The 14,822-nt window shown below is 43.2% G+C and overlaps 1 protein-coding gene across 1 annotated transcript in view; it reads left to right on the top strand.

The window, feature by feature from the left end:
- The window catches only part of LOC142201184 (macrophage mannose receptor 1-like), an 81,075-nt gene that overhangs the window by 48,850 nt on the left and 17,403 nt on the right, over positions 1-14,822 (top strand). Inside the window, 5 exon segments of the mRNA XM_075272012.1 lie at positions 2,703-2,845; positions 7,068-7,182; positions 8,103-8,257; positions 9,135-9,234; positions 12,300-12,529. Coding sequence (XP_075128113.1) covers positions 2,703-2,845; positions 7,068-7,182; positions 8,103-8,257; positions 9,135-9,234; positions 12,300-12,529 — 743 coding nt within the window.

Genomic DNA, 14,822 nt, shown 5'->3' with positions numbered 1-14,822 from the left:
ATGGCCAGACTGGTTCGAGCTGATAGAAAGGCAACAGTGACTCAAATAGCCACCCGTTACAACCAAGGTAGCCAGAAGAGCATCTCTGAACGCACAGTACGTCCAACTTTGAGGCAGATGGGCTACAGCAGCAGAAGACCACACCGGGTGCCACTCGTTTCAGCTAAGAACAGGAAACTGAGGCTACAATTTGCACAAGCTCATCGAAATTGGACAATTGAAGATTGGAAAAACGTTGCCTGGTCTGATGAGTCTCGATTTCTGCTGCGACATTCGGATGGTAGGGTCAGAATTTGGCGTCAACAACATGAAAGCATGGATCCATCCTGCCTTGTATCAACGGTTCAGGCTGGTGGTGGTGGTGTCATGGTGTGGGGAATATTTTCTTGGCACTCTTTGGGCCCCTTGGTACCAATTCAGCATCGTTGCAACGCCAAAGCCTACCTGAGTATTGTTGCTGACCATGTCCATCCCTTTATGACCACAATGTACCCAACATCTGATGGCTACTTTCAGCAGGATAATGCAATGCCATGTCATAAAGCTGGAATCATCTCAGACTGGTTTCTTGAACATGACAATGAGTTCACTGTACTCCAATGGCCTCCACAGTCACCAGATCTCAATCCAATAGAGGAGCATCTTTGGGATGTGGTGGAACGGGAGATTCGCATCATGGATGTGCAGCCGACAAATCTGCGGCAACTGTGTGATGCCATCATGTCAATATGGACCAAAATCTCTGAGGAATGCTTCCAGCACCTTGTTGAATCTATGCCACGAAGAATTGAGGCAGTTCTGAAGGCAAAAGGGGGTCCAACCCGTTACTAGCATGGTGTATATATATATATATATATCACCGCCATAGTCTGTCATGTACAATACAGCGGGTGCATGTGAGGAGGATTCCCTGTTAGCTGACTGGTGAGGGCTGATATTGACAGAACTTTCCTCAGATTCAGTAGTCTATGGTTATGGGGACATACAGTCCATGTTATAGCTACAGAAGAGGGATTATCACCAGTTGGCTCTGGGCGGGTGACTAATTTGAGGTAAATTTAGTTATGGTTACTGGGCCGTGGTATCTGATAGCAATACAGACCCAACAGACACGTGACCTGGAGACCACAGAGCACTGGACTTGCCCAGAGGCCTATGTTAAGGTCCAGGAATACATGAAGGCTCCTTTCTAGCTGCTGCTTTCTGTCAGGTTCTCTCCTTCTTGGAGACAGTAGAAATATGGCTGTCACCCCCTCTGTATGGACTGGGGAAGGGTCCTACCAGGAGAATCTGTACCTTACATGGGCTGTGAGGTTCTCCATGCAGCTCGGTGTCGGCCTAGCAGTAGTTTCTGTTTACCTCACACACCAGACTCCCTAGGACATGGCTGGACTGGTTTACTGTCACCTGTTAAGAGGAAGGCGGGGCTAAAGGCTCCGCCCACAGTTTGCTAGAAGCTTCTCTGTAGAAGCTCGTGCTGTGTATGGAGTGATTGGGATCCTAGAATCACATGCAGCTACATAGAGTGAACCATAGGTGGCAGCAGAGTAGTACATGGCAATGAACACAGTGTAGTACACAGGAAATACAGATTATACCATAGACATAGTGACACCCAGTACTGGTACATTGTGAGAAAGCCTATACCATAGAACAACTACTCCCATCATGGCAGTAAGGAGTGTACTGTCTCTTATTGATAATGCCGCCTGCTTCCTTTCCTTGCCTCTTTGCTTCATCAGCAACCAACCATCTTATCTTTGTGATTGAAATCTCATACATGCTCAGTCGGCTCTGCCACTTTGGGATCGGGCAGAGCTGACTGTGCATGCCCTAGCCGCCATCTTTATTTTATTACTACACAAGCATACAACAAAGAGGGAGGGAAAAGAAGCAGGGGGCATCATGAAGAAGAGACAGAGGCGGCACTGCGGGGGATGACGAGGCTGTGCTCAGAGCATAGGAAGCGCCCCCTGTGGTTACTGAGCATAATTTGTATAAACACAAAAACGGGCATCATTTGGAAATGGCAGCGAGGACCTGGAACGCAAAGGGATGAGATGAATAGATTTTATAAAGACTATTCCACTGTGGTATCAGTTCAAAATCGATTTATTCAATAACAGACTCCCGTTAGGTGCCAACATGTTTCAAAAATTTTGGCGCAAACTAGGACAATTGAGAAGTTAAACAAGTGTATAATAATTTATTGAATTTATTATCCAGGAGGATCCACTGTAATAAATTTGGCACATCCTTAGACTGGCTGGACTTTAGGTTGCTGAGTTGGCAGAATTAGTAACTTTGCCTCAGTGTTCTCAGTTAATTGTCAAAATCTATCAAGGGGGCAAGTCCAATAAATATAGATCATGGAGACCCTTCACCAGGTTTAAGGGATTTACCAGCAGAACAAACTCTGAAAGCAAATGGGCTGAAGGGGCTGAGAAAAAAGCATTACTCACCTCACCCTCACCCAGATCCTGTTCTGACACCGCCTCGATCTTCTGACGACTATATGGTCTTAGGGAAAATACAGACAGACAGGAGGACAGTACCACCAGCCATACTCTACAGGGGGATGACGGAGCTCCCACAAAGAAAAGGTGTTTAACCACCATGCTCGTCCCCATCATTCAGGGGACCCCTTTCCTTAATGGTTACCCATGACTAATTTGCTATTTCTTTCTATTATTATTTTATAGGGCGTTGGAATGACTTATATTGTGGGAATTATCTTCCATTTATCTGTGAAAGGACAAATAGTTCCATTAATGCCACATTTGCCCCAACTCTTCCTGCCCCAGAAGGTGGATGTCCAGAAGACTGGATGCCATTTAGACAGAAGGTAATTTCATCAATATTAATATTACTAGAGGATACAGAATATAGAACATACAGGACTACAATAGTAACTTGTATATCCAGCCCTAAATATATAATAAATATAAATAAATATATAAATATACATAAAATATTACAATGAACAGGCAAACATGAGCAAAGTCTCCCACCCCCTCCTACAAGGGCCATTTATTTTTATTTGAGCCCCATTAGTGGCCAGGACACAAGTGGGCTACCTCTTCACCCCTATTATAAATTGACAATCTAGATGGTATTGGTGAGGCTTAACTCTTGACTCTTCCTATGAAACCTTACATGTCCTATAACTTCATTCGCCCACCTGTAGCCATGCGACCCTTCCTCCAAACCCCAGTCATGCGGGCCTATCCCTGTAGCTCTATCTGTCTATATTATTACATTGCTATGGTCAAAGATGGGAAATACCCCATTAAGAACATTTATGGTCTATCCACAGGATGTTTAACCCCTTCCCGCCGATGGCACTTTTTGACTTCCTGACCAAGCTCGATTTTTCAAAACTAACATGTGTCACTTTATGTGGCAATAACTTTGGAACACTTTAACTTACCAAAGTGATTTTAAGATTGTTTTTTCGTAACACATTTTACTTCATGTTAGTTGTAAATTTTGGTTGATATATTTTGTGTTTAATTATGAAAAAATTGGAAATTTGGTGGAAATTTTTAAAAATATGCATTTTATAAAGTTTGAAATGATGTACATTACATACAGATAGTCAGACCGCCAAAATAATATCATAAATCTCATGTCCCAGATCTCTGCTTTATGTCGGCATCAAACTTTAGGTGCCCTTTTAATTTTTACGGACATTATAAGGTTTACAAGTGAAACAACAATATTCAAAATTTTCAAGAAATTTCCAAAACTCATTTTTTAAAGGGACTAATCCAGTTATGAAGGCGTTTTGAAAGTCCCTTGTATTAAAGCCCCCCATAAATCACCCCATTTTCAAAACTGCACCCCTTAAATAAGCCAAAACAACATATACCTAGCAGTTTAACCCTATAAGTGCTTAACAGGAATTAATACAAAATGGAGGTGAAATTTTAAAATTTGAATTTATTTTACTAATATTTTCGTTTAGCCCTAGAATTTGCACATTCACAAGGGGTTAAAGGAGAAAACACATCCCACAATTTGTTATGCAAGTTCTCCCGACTACCATAGTACCCCGCTTGTGGGGTTAAACTAATATATGAACGCACAGCAAGACGCAGAAGGGAAGGCGCGCCAAAGAGCTTTTAGAGGGCAGATCTGGCTGTGATCAGTTTCAGGAACCATGTCGCATTTACAAAGCCCTTGAGGAGTCAAAACAGTGGAAACCTCTAGAAAGTGACCCTGTTTTGAAAACCGCACCCCTCAAAGAATTTATCAAGTGATGTAGTGAGCATTAGTAACCCCGACGTGAATGTGTAAGCTGTGCGGAGTAAATTGGGTACACCAAATCCCATTATAGTTTCCCACTAGCTCCTATGACACGGACGGGGAAGAGGGGCATTCTGGGGGATCAGCGCTGGTGTATTATCTCTCATAAGCTCTAAATATGGGGGGTCCCTTGAAAACGCTCGCACCGCTTATACATTTCCTTCTAGTCGCAGCCACTTATGTCCTAATGATTTGGCGACTTTTGGGGTTTTTGTCTTCATATTGTACAAGCTAGATCTTTATTTTTATCTTCTAGCAATGTGGCCATATGAGGGCTTGGTGTTTGCGGTATTAGATGTGCTTCTGAATGCCACCATTTTGGGGCCTGTAACTTATTGACTACATTTCATTAACTCTTTCTGGGTGGGATGTAAAAGGAAACATCAATTCTGACATTGCTTTTTAGCATTTTTTTTTTTCCCGTGCAGCGTACAGCATAAGTAACATGTTGCCTTTATTCTGCGGGTTGGTGCGATTACGGCGATACCTCATTAATATGATTTTTTAATGCTTTGCTATTTGAGCAGAATAAATTCAATTTAGGGAAAAAAAAAATCAATTATTTTTGCATCGCCATCTTCTGAAAGGCGTAGCATTTTTATTTTTCACTAGACAGAGCTGGTTGAGGGCTTATTTTTTGCGGGAAGACCTCTTCTTTTTATTGGTACCATTTTGGTTTTCATCTGACCATTTGATTACTTTTTATTGAACATTTTGTAAGGGAAAGATGTTGAATAATCATTATTTTGTGCGGTTTTCTACGGGTTTTTTTACGGCGTTCGCCATTCGGGTTAAATAATGTTTTAATTTTATTGTTCCGGTTATTACGGACGCGGCGATAGCAAATATGTAATGTTTTTTTCTATTTTTCTTTATTTTACATAATAAAACATTTTATATGGGGAAAATGGGATTTTTGGGGCTTTATTTATTTCTATTTTATTTTAAACTTATTTAAACTTTTTTATTTTTACTTTTTTCTAACTTTTTTTTTCTGTCCCCATGGGGGATTGAAGCAGTGATCGGCTGATCACCGCTTCACTACATATACGCTGCAATACACGTGTTACACGTGTATTGCATTGTATAGGAAGCTGTCAGCCTGTGTGGACGCACAGGCTGACAGCTTCCTTTTTAGGCAGGATCAACCACGCAGTGAAGGCGGTAAGTGATGGGCCAGACTCGGGGTCACTGATCAGACCCCGGGCTGCCCCCTACGAACACCGGCACCCCCCGAAACCGGCGCGGGGGGTGCCGATCGGCACCATTTTAGAACGAAACCCCGGAGGTGCCGGCGGTCATATTGACCGCCAGCATATCAGGGGTTAACACCCGCGATCGGACCCGGTTCCGACCGCGGGTGTTACGGAGCATTGTCAGCCGTGTATTACGGCTGACACTCGCAGTGCATGGTGCACACACAGTTTCTGTGTGCGCACCATGCATCCGCAGTAATAGTACGGCGGTTTGCGGGAAGCCCTTCCCGGCTGCGCCGTACTATTACTGACGATGTCAGGAAGGGGTTAATATATGTAACACTCACGTCTAACAAGTCTATCACTCGGACTAGCATAGCAACCCAGCCCCACTGACAGATATGTTGGGTTGCGGTGACCAGATGGGTGGTAACGCTGCGGTTGGGATTGCGGGGTGCAGACAGCGTAGACTTGTCATGGTCTCTGGGCATGAGGGCACGCCGCTGGTGCTGTCCCACGTTACCACCACTGGTAGTTGTGATGAGCGGGGCTCTGGTATGCCAAAAGGTCACCTAAAACAAGCAGATTCTGATGTATATCTCTGTTTGCATTACTACTTACTAAAGATAGGAGAACCCCAGAAGGTCTGTTTCGTCCCCTTTGTTCGAATGAAGTGAACTCCCTGTTTGGTCTAAACTTGTGCAAATATAAACTGAAGAAAAATTATTACAATCTGGGGTCTCTTCAGACTTAGGAGTATAATGACTGGAGACAAAAATTTAAAAAAAAGAACATTTTTGCTCCTCTGGGCCTCCACAAGGCGTTCTGTGTCTTCCTCCTCACGACGTCTGACACTATTCTCTGACATCATGTGCCCAAGGTTATCACTGAGGCCTGTGATTGGGCCTCAGCATTGACATGGGCATGCCAAGTATCATGACGAGACCTCAGAGCATAATAATTTTAGAGGAATTACAACTAGTTCGGTTTTGGTAAAAACCAAACAGTTTGGAATACTTCAGTCGAACGTGGCTCTGTACGAGCCGATTGGCCCATCTCTACTGCTTACGTCTTTGGAGCAATGGCAACACCCTCATTGCTCCAATTATCTAATTTATATATTGACAATAACAGCAATGGAGGCGCCGATTCACACTGTTTGACTCCACAGGATGTTCGATGGCTGTGACTAACCTAACCTATCTATCTGCAGGGCTGGGTTGATATACTGGGTTTTGGTGAAAGACTCCCTTGGAAAACCCCATGCTATTTCATGTCTAAATTCCTAAGCAGACCTATGTGTCTCCAAAGTAACAGACTACAAACGAATATGTGTCATCTGCTCCTTCAGTTCTGTGTTGATATACTGGGTTCTTCCTTTAAAGGGAACAATTCAGAGTTTATCCACGGTACGTTGATTAATTTTTGTACACGTTACACAATGTAACCAAAGATAGACTGCTATCTGACATGGCACCTCTCAGCTTTGTTGCCATATATTTGTATTATGATTATTATTTTATGGTTTTTATGTCATAACCATATTCGGATATTCTGTTTAAGTGTTACAGGATATTTGGCACAGGGGAAGATGAAGGGGTTCACTGGGATAATGCCAGACGTGCCTGTCAGTCCTCGGGAGGAAGTCTGGCCACTATATATGATGATTTGCTACAATGTAAGTAATGGACAGAATTTTTTATTTTACTGTATATTGTACTGTTTTCCTAATGTATATATCCTTTATTATAACCATTGTGGAGATTCTTCAGGACTAAAACATTGATAGTTTAACATTAGGATAGAACATCAATGGTCTATCAATATCTTCCAATATGGCGACCAGTTGAATAGTTTCAATGCATGATCTATATTGTCCAGCCTGATCTATATTTATCAGTTATGGTCATTAGTGTTGGATGACAAATCTTCCATGCTTAGCGCTGCACCGCCATACATATGTACTTCACAGCGCAGGAAAGGGACCCTTACATGTAGGTAATGATGTGTGAAATTTTAAAGGGATTGTGCAGTGAAAAATAAAGCTTACCAGTGCATTGCATGTAGTGGATAAACCTGCTACTCAATACATGAGAGTTCCCTGGTGCACTGATTATTAGTATTGCAGAGAGCAGCAGTTCCTCTGCTTCCCCTGCTAAGACTCCAAGGCTCAGTCATGTGACCAATCCTGCACTACTCCATGTACAATCAGCAGGAGTAGAGTTGAGTCAGTGATATCATGGAGCATTTAAGAGAAGATTACAGCTTATCTTCTCCTCCTCAAAGCATATCTATACTATACAGTTTATTTTTTCCTATGGCCATGAGAGTGCTCTAAAGTGTATCACTAAATGCAAGATGGCCGCCTCCATAATCATGTACAGGAAATAGAAGAAAAAAATCTACAATCTGAAAATATAAACAAGTTTCTATAGAAAAAAAAAAAAAAAGATTTTGGTGATACATTTCTTTCAATTGTGTTTCATTTCATCCCAGTCGCCAATCATCAATCCCTACCTCTTGCCCCTCTGCATTGGATTAGATATCACTACATGGCGATACATATATAATACATACATATCATATGTTTTATTACAGCTTTTCTGATGTCACATTTAAAAAACATTACGGTTGATGTCTGGATCGGATTACACGACAAGAATAAGATTCACACGTTTTTCTGGGAAGACAAACGTGAAGTGTATTATACAAACTGGGCCAAAGGGGAACCCGGCTATTATGGAAGTTCATCTGTAAGTCATTTATTGTCTTTGTATATAGAATTATTATTAACAATTCTTCTGTCATCATCACTGTAGGGTTGGGCGATCAGACCCTTCTGGTTCATTTTGGCCAAACCAGGAGGGATATTATTATAATCTGCAAAGTTAGGTACCGAGCAAACGTCTGTTATCCGCTAAGAAGGTCTTCTAGAGCACTGGATAACATGGATAGTGATGAAATGGAGAGGCATTCAGCAGCTGGAGCGCTCTACACCCATGAGGGATGATGAATAGCAGGACGACCAGAACGAAGAGGCACTTTTTTGTGCAATTGTATCCCACTTGAGAAAGGGGAGTACCCCAAAACTCTGTCTTAGCGTCGTGTGTTGGTGTTTATCGAAAATTTATTGGAGTAAGCGCGGAGCCTCTTCGTTCTGGTCGTCCTTCTGCTATTAATATAATCTGGTGGCTGAATTGATAAGGGAATATGGGGTTTGGATATGCGGTCTGTATAATATGTGGAGACCCAGGGGAGGTGCAGCTACATAATAAACAGGTAATCTCACCTGCCCTCACCTCTCCTGGGCAATCTGTTCAATATCCTCTTCTGGCTTGTGGTTGACATCACATGTTCTGGGTTGATCTGCTGAGGCCTATAAAAGTCCTCAGTACTCTGTATTATTGTACTCTGGGGTCTGAGGAGACCACAGGATATAATAGTGTTTTGTGGGTGACAAACCCAAAAAGTTTCTGGTGTAACCCGGAACTTTTCAAATATATGGATTGAATCTGATTCCGTCATATCAGTTCACTCATCCCTAGCTCTTACTTTGCAGCATGTTTCCACTCCTACCTAAGACCTGCTGTACATGAAAATCTGTCATTCTAATGTCTTCCCTTTAAACAGGCTTGTGTGGCTTTGCAACGTGGGACTATACTGAGCGCTGGTACCTGGATTGTGAAGGATTGTAGTCTGGAGAGAGGATACATCTGCCAGAGATATAAGGGTAAGATCAGTTATGGCGGAGACATTTCTTTTATCTGCTGCTCTAATCGGGGAGACTTTTCTCCATAGTCAGAGATCAGCAGTGAGGAATTCCATCAGAGAGACGTCATCTATTAGGGCAGGTCACACTGGGGAACACAATGCAAGTACACTGGAGGTTTTACAGGTTTCTTAGAAATATTATAGGTATACTTAATCAACTTAATAGCACCTATCTCAGTGCTGCCCCGTGTGGCCGTACCCTCCTCCTATCAAGGTAAATGTATCGATGAGGGTACAGGACTGTCTCATAGATTCTTCTATACTAGTTGGCTTTGGTAAGTCTGGAGCTGCACAAAACAGGTCACACATCTCAGGGTGCATTCACACGGAGGAAAGTGGAGCGTAATCTGGCAAAATCACAGGCGCAAAATAACGCGGCTTATACGCTCCTAACTCCCATTGAAATCAATGGGAGCTTTTTGAGCGCGTAATCTGCTGACACGCGTATACGTGCCAGATTGCGCGCCAGTTTCTTCCGTGTGAACTCACCCTCAGATAGATTTTACATTTATGTGCATAAGCCTGAGATCACACTGAAGAAATCCAGCAGAAAAAAATGCTGCATGTTATAATCCCAGCAAAGACAATAAAATTTTATTTAAACACAGCATATTAATTTTACATGTACAATATTGTGTAGTGGTAACCTAAGGGCAGTTTCACACACTGAATTTTTTGAGCCAATGTCAGAAGAGATTTCAAAAGAAATGGTAAATACTAGAGATGAGCGAACAGTGTTCTATTGAACACATGTTCGATCGGATATCAGGGTGTTCGCCATGTTCGAATCGAATCGAACACCGCGTGGTAAAGTGCGCCAAAATTCGATTCCCCTCCCACCTTCCCTGGCGCCTTTTTTGCACCAATAACAGCGCAGGGGAGGTGGGACAGGAACTACGACACCGGGGGCATTGAAAAAAATTGGAAAAAGTCATTGGCTGCCGAAATCAGGTGACCTCCATTTTAGACGAATAGTGGATTTCAAATCCGGGTCATATGAGAATGTGAACTTTGTGACTATGAGACAGGGATAGCTGTACAGGCAGGGATAGCTAGGGATAACCTTTATTTAGGGGGGAATGTTATTAAAAATAACTTTTTGGGGCTCTATCGGGTGTGTAATTGTGATTTTTGTGAGATAAACTTTTTCCCATAGGGATGCATTGGCCAGCGCTGATTGGCCGAATTCCGTACTCTGGCCAATCAGTGCTGGCCAATGCATTCTATTAGCTTGATGAAGCAGAGTGTGCACAAGGGTTCAAGCGCACCCTCGGCTCTGCTACATCAGAGCCGAGGGTGCGCTTGAACCCTTGTGCACACTCTGCTTCATCAAGCTAATAGAATGCATTGGCCAGCGCTGATTGGCCAATGCATTCTATTAGCCCGATGAAGTAGAGCTGAATGTGTGTGCTAAGCACACACATTCAGCACTGCTTCATCACGCCAATACAATGCATTAGCCAGTGCTGATTGGCCAGAGTACGGAATTCGGCCAATCAGCGCTGGCTCTGCTGGAGGAGGCGGAGTCTAAGATCGCTCCACACCAGTCTCCATTCAGGTCCGACCTTAGACTCCACCTCCTCCGGCAGAGCCAGCGCTGATTGGCCGAAGGCTGGCCAATGCATTCCTATACGAATGCAGACTTAGCAGTGCTGAGCCATTTCTGCTCAACTACACATCTGATGCACACTCGGCACTGCTACATCAGATGTAGCAATCTGATGTAGCAGAGCCGAGGGTGCACTAGAACCCCTGTGCAAACTCAGTTCACGCTAATAGAATGCATTGGCCAGCGCTGATTGGCCAATGCATTCTATTAGCCCGATGAAGTAGAGCTGAATGTGTGTGCTAAGCACACACATTCAGCACTGCTTCATCACGCCAATACAATGCATTAGCCAGTGCTGATTGGCCAGAGTACGGAATTCGGCCAATCAGCGCTGGCTCTGCTGGAGGAGGCGGAGTCTAAGATCGCTCCACACCAGTCTCCATTCAGGTCCGACCTTAGACTCCGCCTCCTCCAGCAGAGCCAGCGCTGATTGGCCGAATTCCGTACTCTGGCCAATCAGCACTGGCTAATGCATTGTATTGGCGTGATGAAGCAGTGCTGAATGTGTGTGCTTAGCACACACATTCAGCTCTACTTCATCGGGCTAATAGAATGCATTGGCCAATCAGCGCTGGCCAATGCATTCTATTAGCGTGAACTGAGTTTGCACAGGGGTTCTAGTGCACCCTCGGCTCTGCTACATCAGATTGCTACATCTGATGTAGCAGTGCCGAGTGTGCATCAGATGTGTAGTTGAGCAGAAATGGCTCAGCACTGCTAAGTCTCTGCATTCGTATAGGAATGCATTGGCCAGCCTTCGGCCAATCAGCGCTGGCTCTGCCGGAGGAGGCGGAGTCTAAGGTCGGACCTGAATGGAGACTGGTGTGGAGCGATCTTAGACTCCGCCTCCTCCAGCAGAGCCAGCGCTGATTGGTCGAGTTCCGTACTCTGGCCAATCAGCACTGGCCAATGCATTTCTATGGGGAAAAGTTAGCTTGCGAAAATCGCAAACTGACAGGGATTTCCATTAAATAAATTGACTTTTATGCCCCCAGACATGCTTCCCCTGCTGTCCCAGTGTCATTCCAGGGTGTTGGCATCATTTCCTGGGGTGTCATAGTGGACTTGGTGACCCTCCAGACACGAATTTGGGTTTCCCCCTTAACGAGTTTATGTTCCCCATAGACTATAATGGGGTTCGAAACCCATTCGAACACACGAACAGTGAGCGGCTGTTCGAATCGAATTTCGAACCTCGAACATTTTAGTGTTCGCTCATCTCTAGTAAATACAGAGGAAGATCTTATATTTCTCCTTCCCGTGGTCTCCACCTTTGTCTTTGGCCTCAAAAATGGGAATCAAAAACTGCAGTGACCTTTTCTAAAAACTACCATAAATTAAACTCCCCTCCAGGTAATAGTCTGTCGTCTTCCACTACATGTACAGTGACGCTTTTATTTTCATTTCTTCTTTAGATCCGAGTCTACCTGTTAACCCCACCAGTCCCTCAGACTACTATAAATATGGAGACGCCACCTACTGGTTTGACACAACCAAAAGCACCTGGGATGAGGCCGGTCAGGAGTGTCTGAAGGGTAATTCACAACTAGCCAGCATCTTGGACGAGTACACCGCATCTTTCCTAAAACTGCACCTGGCTAAACATAAGGAGCCTTTCTGGATTGGCCTGTATAGTAGGAACGAGGTGGGAATATTTGTATTGCCATTTATTATTACTAATTACTTGCTAACGGATAGAAATGTGGAGATGTGTAAACAAGCAAGATGCCGCAACGTTAAAGTCTCCAGACCATACATAAGTACAATAATATAACAAGTGAAGGTTCTTGCTCTGGATGACTCAGGACTAGGGTTGAGCGATCGGGATCAGAAAAGATCGGGATTGAGATCGGGGCTTATTTCCCACAATCTTTGGCTACTGGCCAATCATTGTGGGAAAAGCTTATCACCTATAGGAATGAATGGAAGTGGCAGGCCGCTTAACCCCCTACGTGCTGGCTGCGTCCATTCATTCCTATGGATTTACCGCAGCCTGCCACTCGTCTGCTTTGTCCCTGTTTTACCTTATACTCAGCTGAATATACGGTAAAACAGGGACGAAACAGAAGAGTGGCAGGCTGCGGTAAATCACTGTGAGGACGACGAGGCAAGTTCACTAGTAGATAGATACTACTATACATTGACTTGTCTATCTACTATCTACAGTGGCGGAAACGCTGTGGGAAAAATTGCGGTGTCTTACAGTGCAAGCAAAGGGGATGAGATTCATGCAAATCCCTTGCCCACTTTGTAATGAAAAACGCAATGCGGATTTGTAAATCTCAGCATGTCAATTATATCTACGGAAACGCCAACGGCTTTCCCGTAGATATAATGTTAAGAGAAACTCCGCAGTGGAAAACTCCGTGAACTTTCTCTTCCAAGTGCTGCGGAAAGAACCACAATGCGATCACGCAGCGGTTCCTCCCGCAGCGCTTTATCACTGCGTTTACACGCAGTGGGGCCTTAGCCTAACCACAAAAACAAAACAAAAAAAAGAAAGAAAAGCGACAAAAATACATAACTAAATCATCATACCGTATATACTCGAGTATAAGCCGACCTGAATATAAGCCGAGACCCCAAATGACTGACATTAATAGGCAGAGTAACTAAAGGAAGGTCCCTGTGTGTCACGTTACTGGAGCTTCCTCTCCTCCATACAACAGACATCTTCCATAAGACACAATGAATCCCGGCCACTCATCTGCAGGGTAGATGCTAAATCCTAGTGTGCTAAAGGACCTCTGATGACGTCATGACCATGTGATCGGACTCTGGTGTGGGCGGAGCTACTAGGATTTAGACTCCACCTTATCTGCAGATGTTACATACCAGTGGTTACAGGACCTTTGATGACATCACAGTCACGTGACCTCATGACAAGCCAATCACAGAGTAGTAGCACTAAAGGACCTCCCCCTTCCAGTTTTCTGTGCTCCGTGGACCCTAACTCGTGTATAAGCCGAGGAAAGCTTTTTCAGTATGAAAAATGTGCTGAAAAAGTCGGCTTATACTCGAGTATATACAGTACTTACATTCATGTGGCACTAAACCAGAGCTGTTGGTGTAAACCAGGATGTCATGTAATACCAAAAACATGGACAATATGTAGAAATCACATAATGAAATCACACGATAGACTCAAAAAGTAGAGCGGGAAAGGAGTACTACATAGAAAGATGCCAGTATTTGTGAAACCGTACAAAAGACTGCATACACCGCCCCAACATACAAAGGTCATAGTCATCTCAGTAGTCCACATAAATAAGAAATAATAACACATATATAATGAAAAAAAATTAAGAAAATAGGAATTCATCAAGAAAATGCGTAACAACACTTAATCCATAAAAATAGATACAAAAATACATGAATTCCTATAAAAAGGCATCTAATTAAATAAACCCATTCATTAATAAATACAGTATAAGAGAGATCTGTTTTAATAAGAAGTGCATTAGGGGATCTGGTATTGAGTTGTAAAAACCAAACTGATTCTCTTTTGAAAAGCATTTAACCTCTCTCTTCCTTAGTCTGTCTATAGTAAGTTTACTCTGAACATTGGAATCTACATTTTGGGAAGAAGCCCGCTTTGTTCTTATTACTGTAATTTCCGACGGGGATGGACTTTAGCGTATATTTTGGACGATGGCTGTCGGCTTCCTGTATCAAGAAGTATCCACAACAAGCGACATATTATCATTTTGTACCATAAAACCTATAGTAGTAGGATGCATGGAAAAAGTTAATTTTTATATTAATATTATAATTAATATAATCAATAAACTTTGGTACAGGCACTACATCTCCAATCCAACAATTAGGATATCATCAGTGTAACATTGGTAAATGTAAAAAAAATTAGAAAAAGGATTGTGTGAACAAAAAATAAAAAACTCCACCCACCAAGCCATGAAGAGGTTGGCCAGAGAAGG

The sequence above is a fragment of the Leptodactylus fuscus genome, chromosome 4, assembly GCF_031893055.1.
Source record: "Leptodactylus fuscus isolate aLepFus1 chromosome 4, aLepFus1.hap2, whole genome shotgun sequence".
NCBI classification, from domain to species: domain Eukaryota; kingdom Metazoa; phylum Chordata; class Amphibia; order Anura; family Leptodactylidae; genus Leptodactylus; species Leptodactylus fuscus.
Note: the sequence above shows the minus strand (reverse complement) of the source record. Positions and strands in the feature narration are given on the sequence as shown.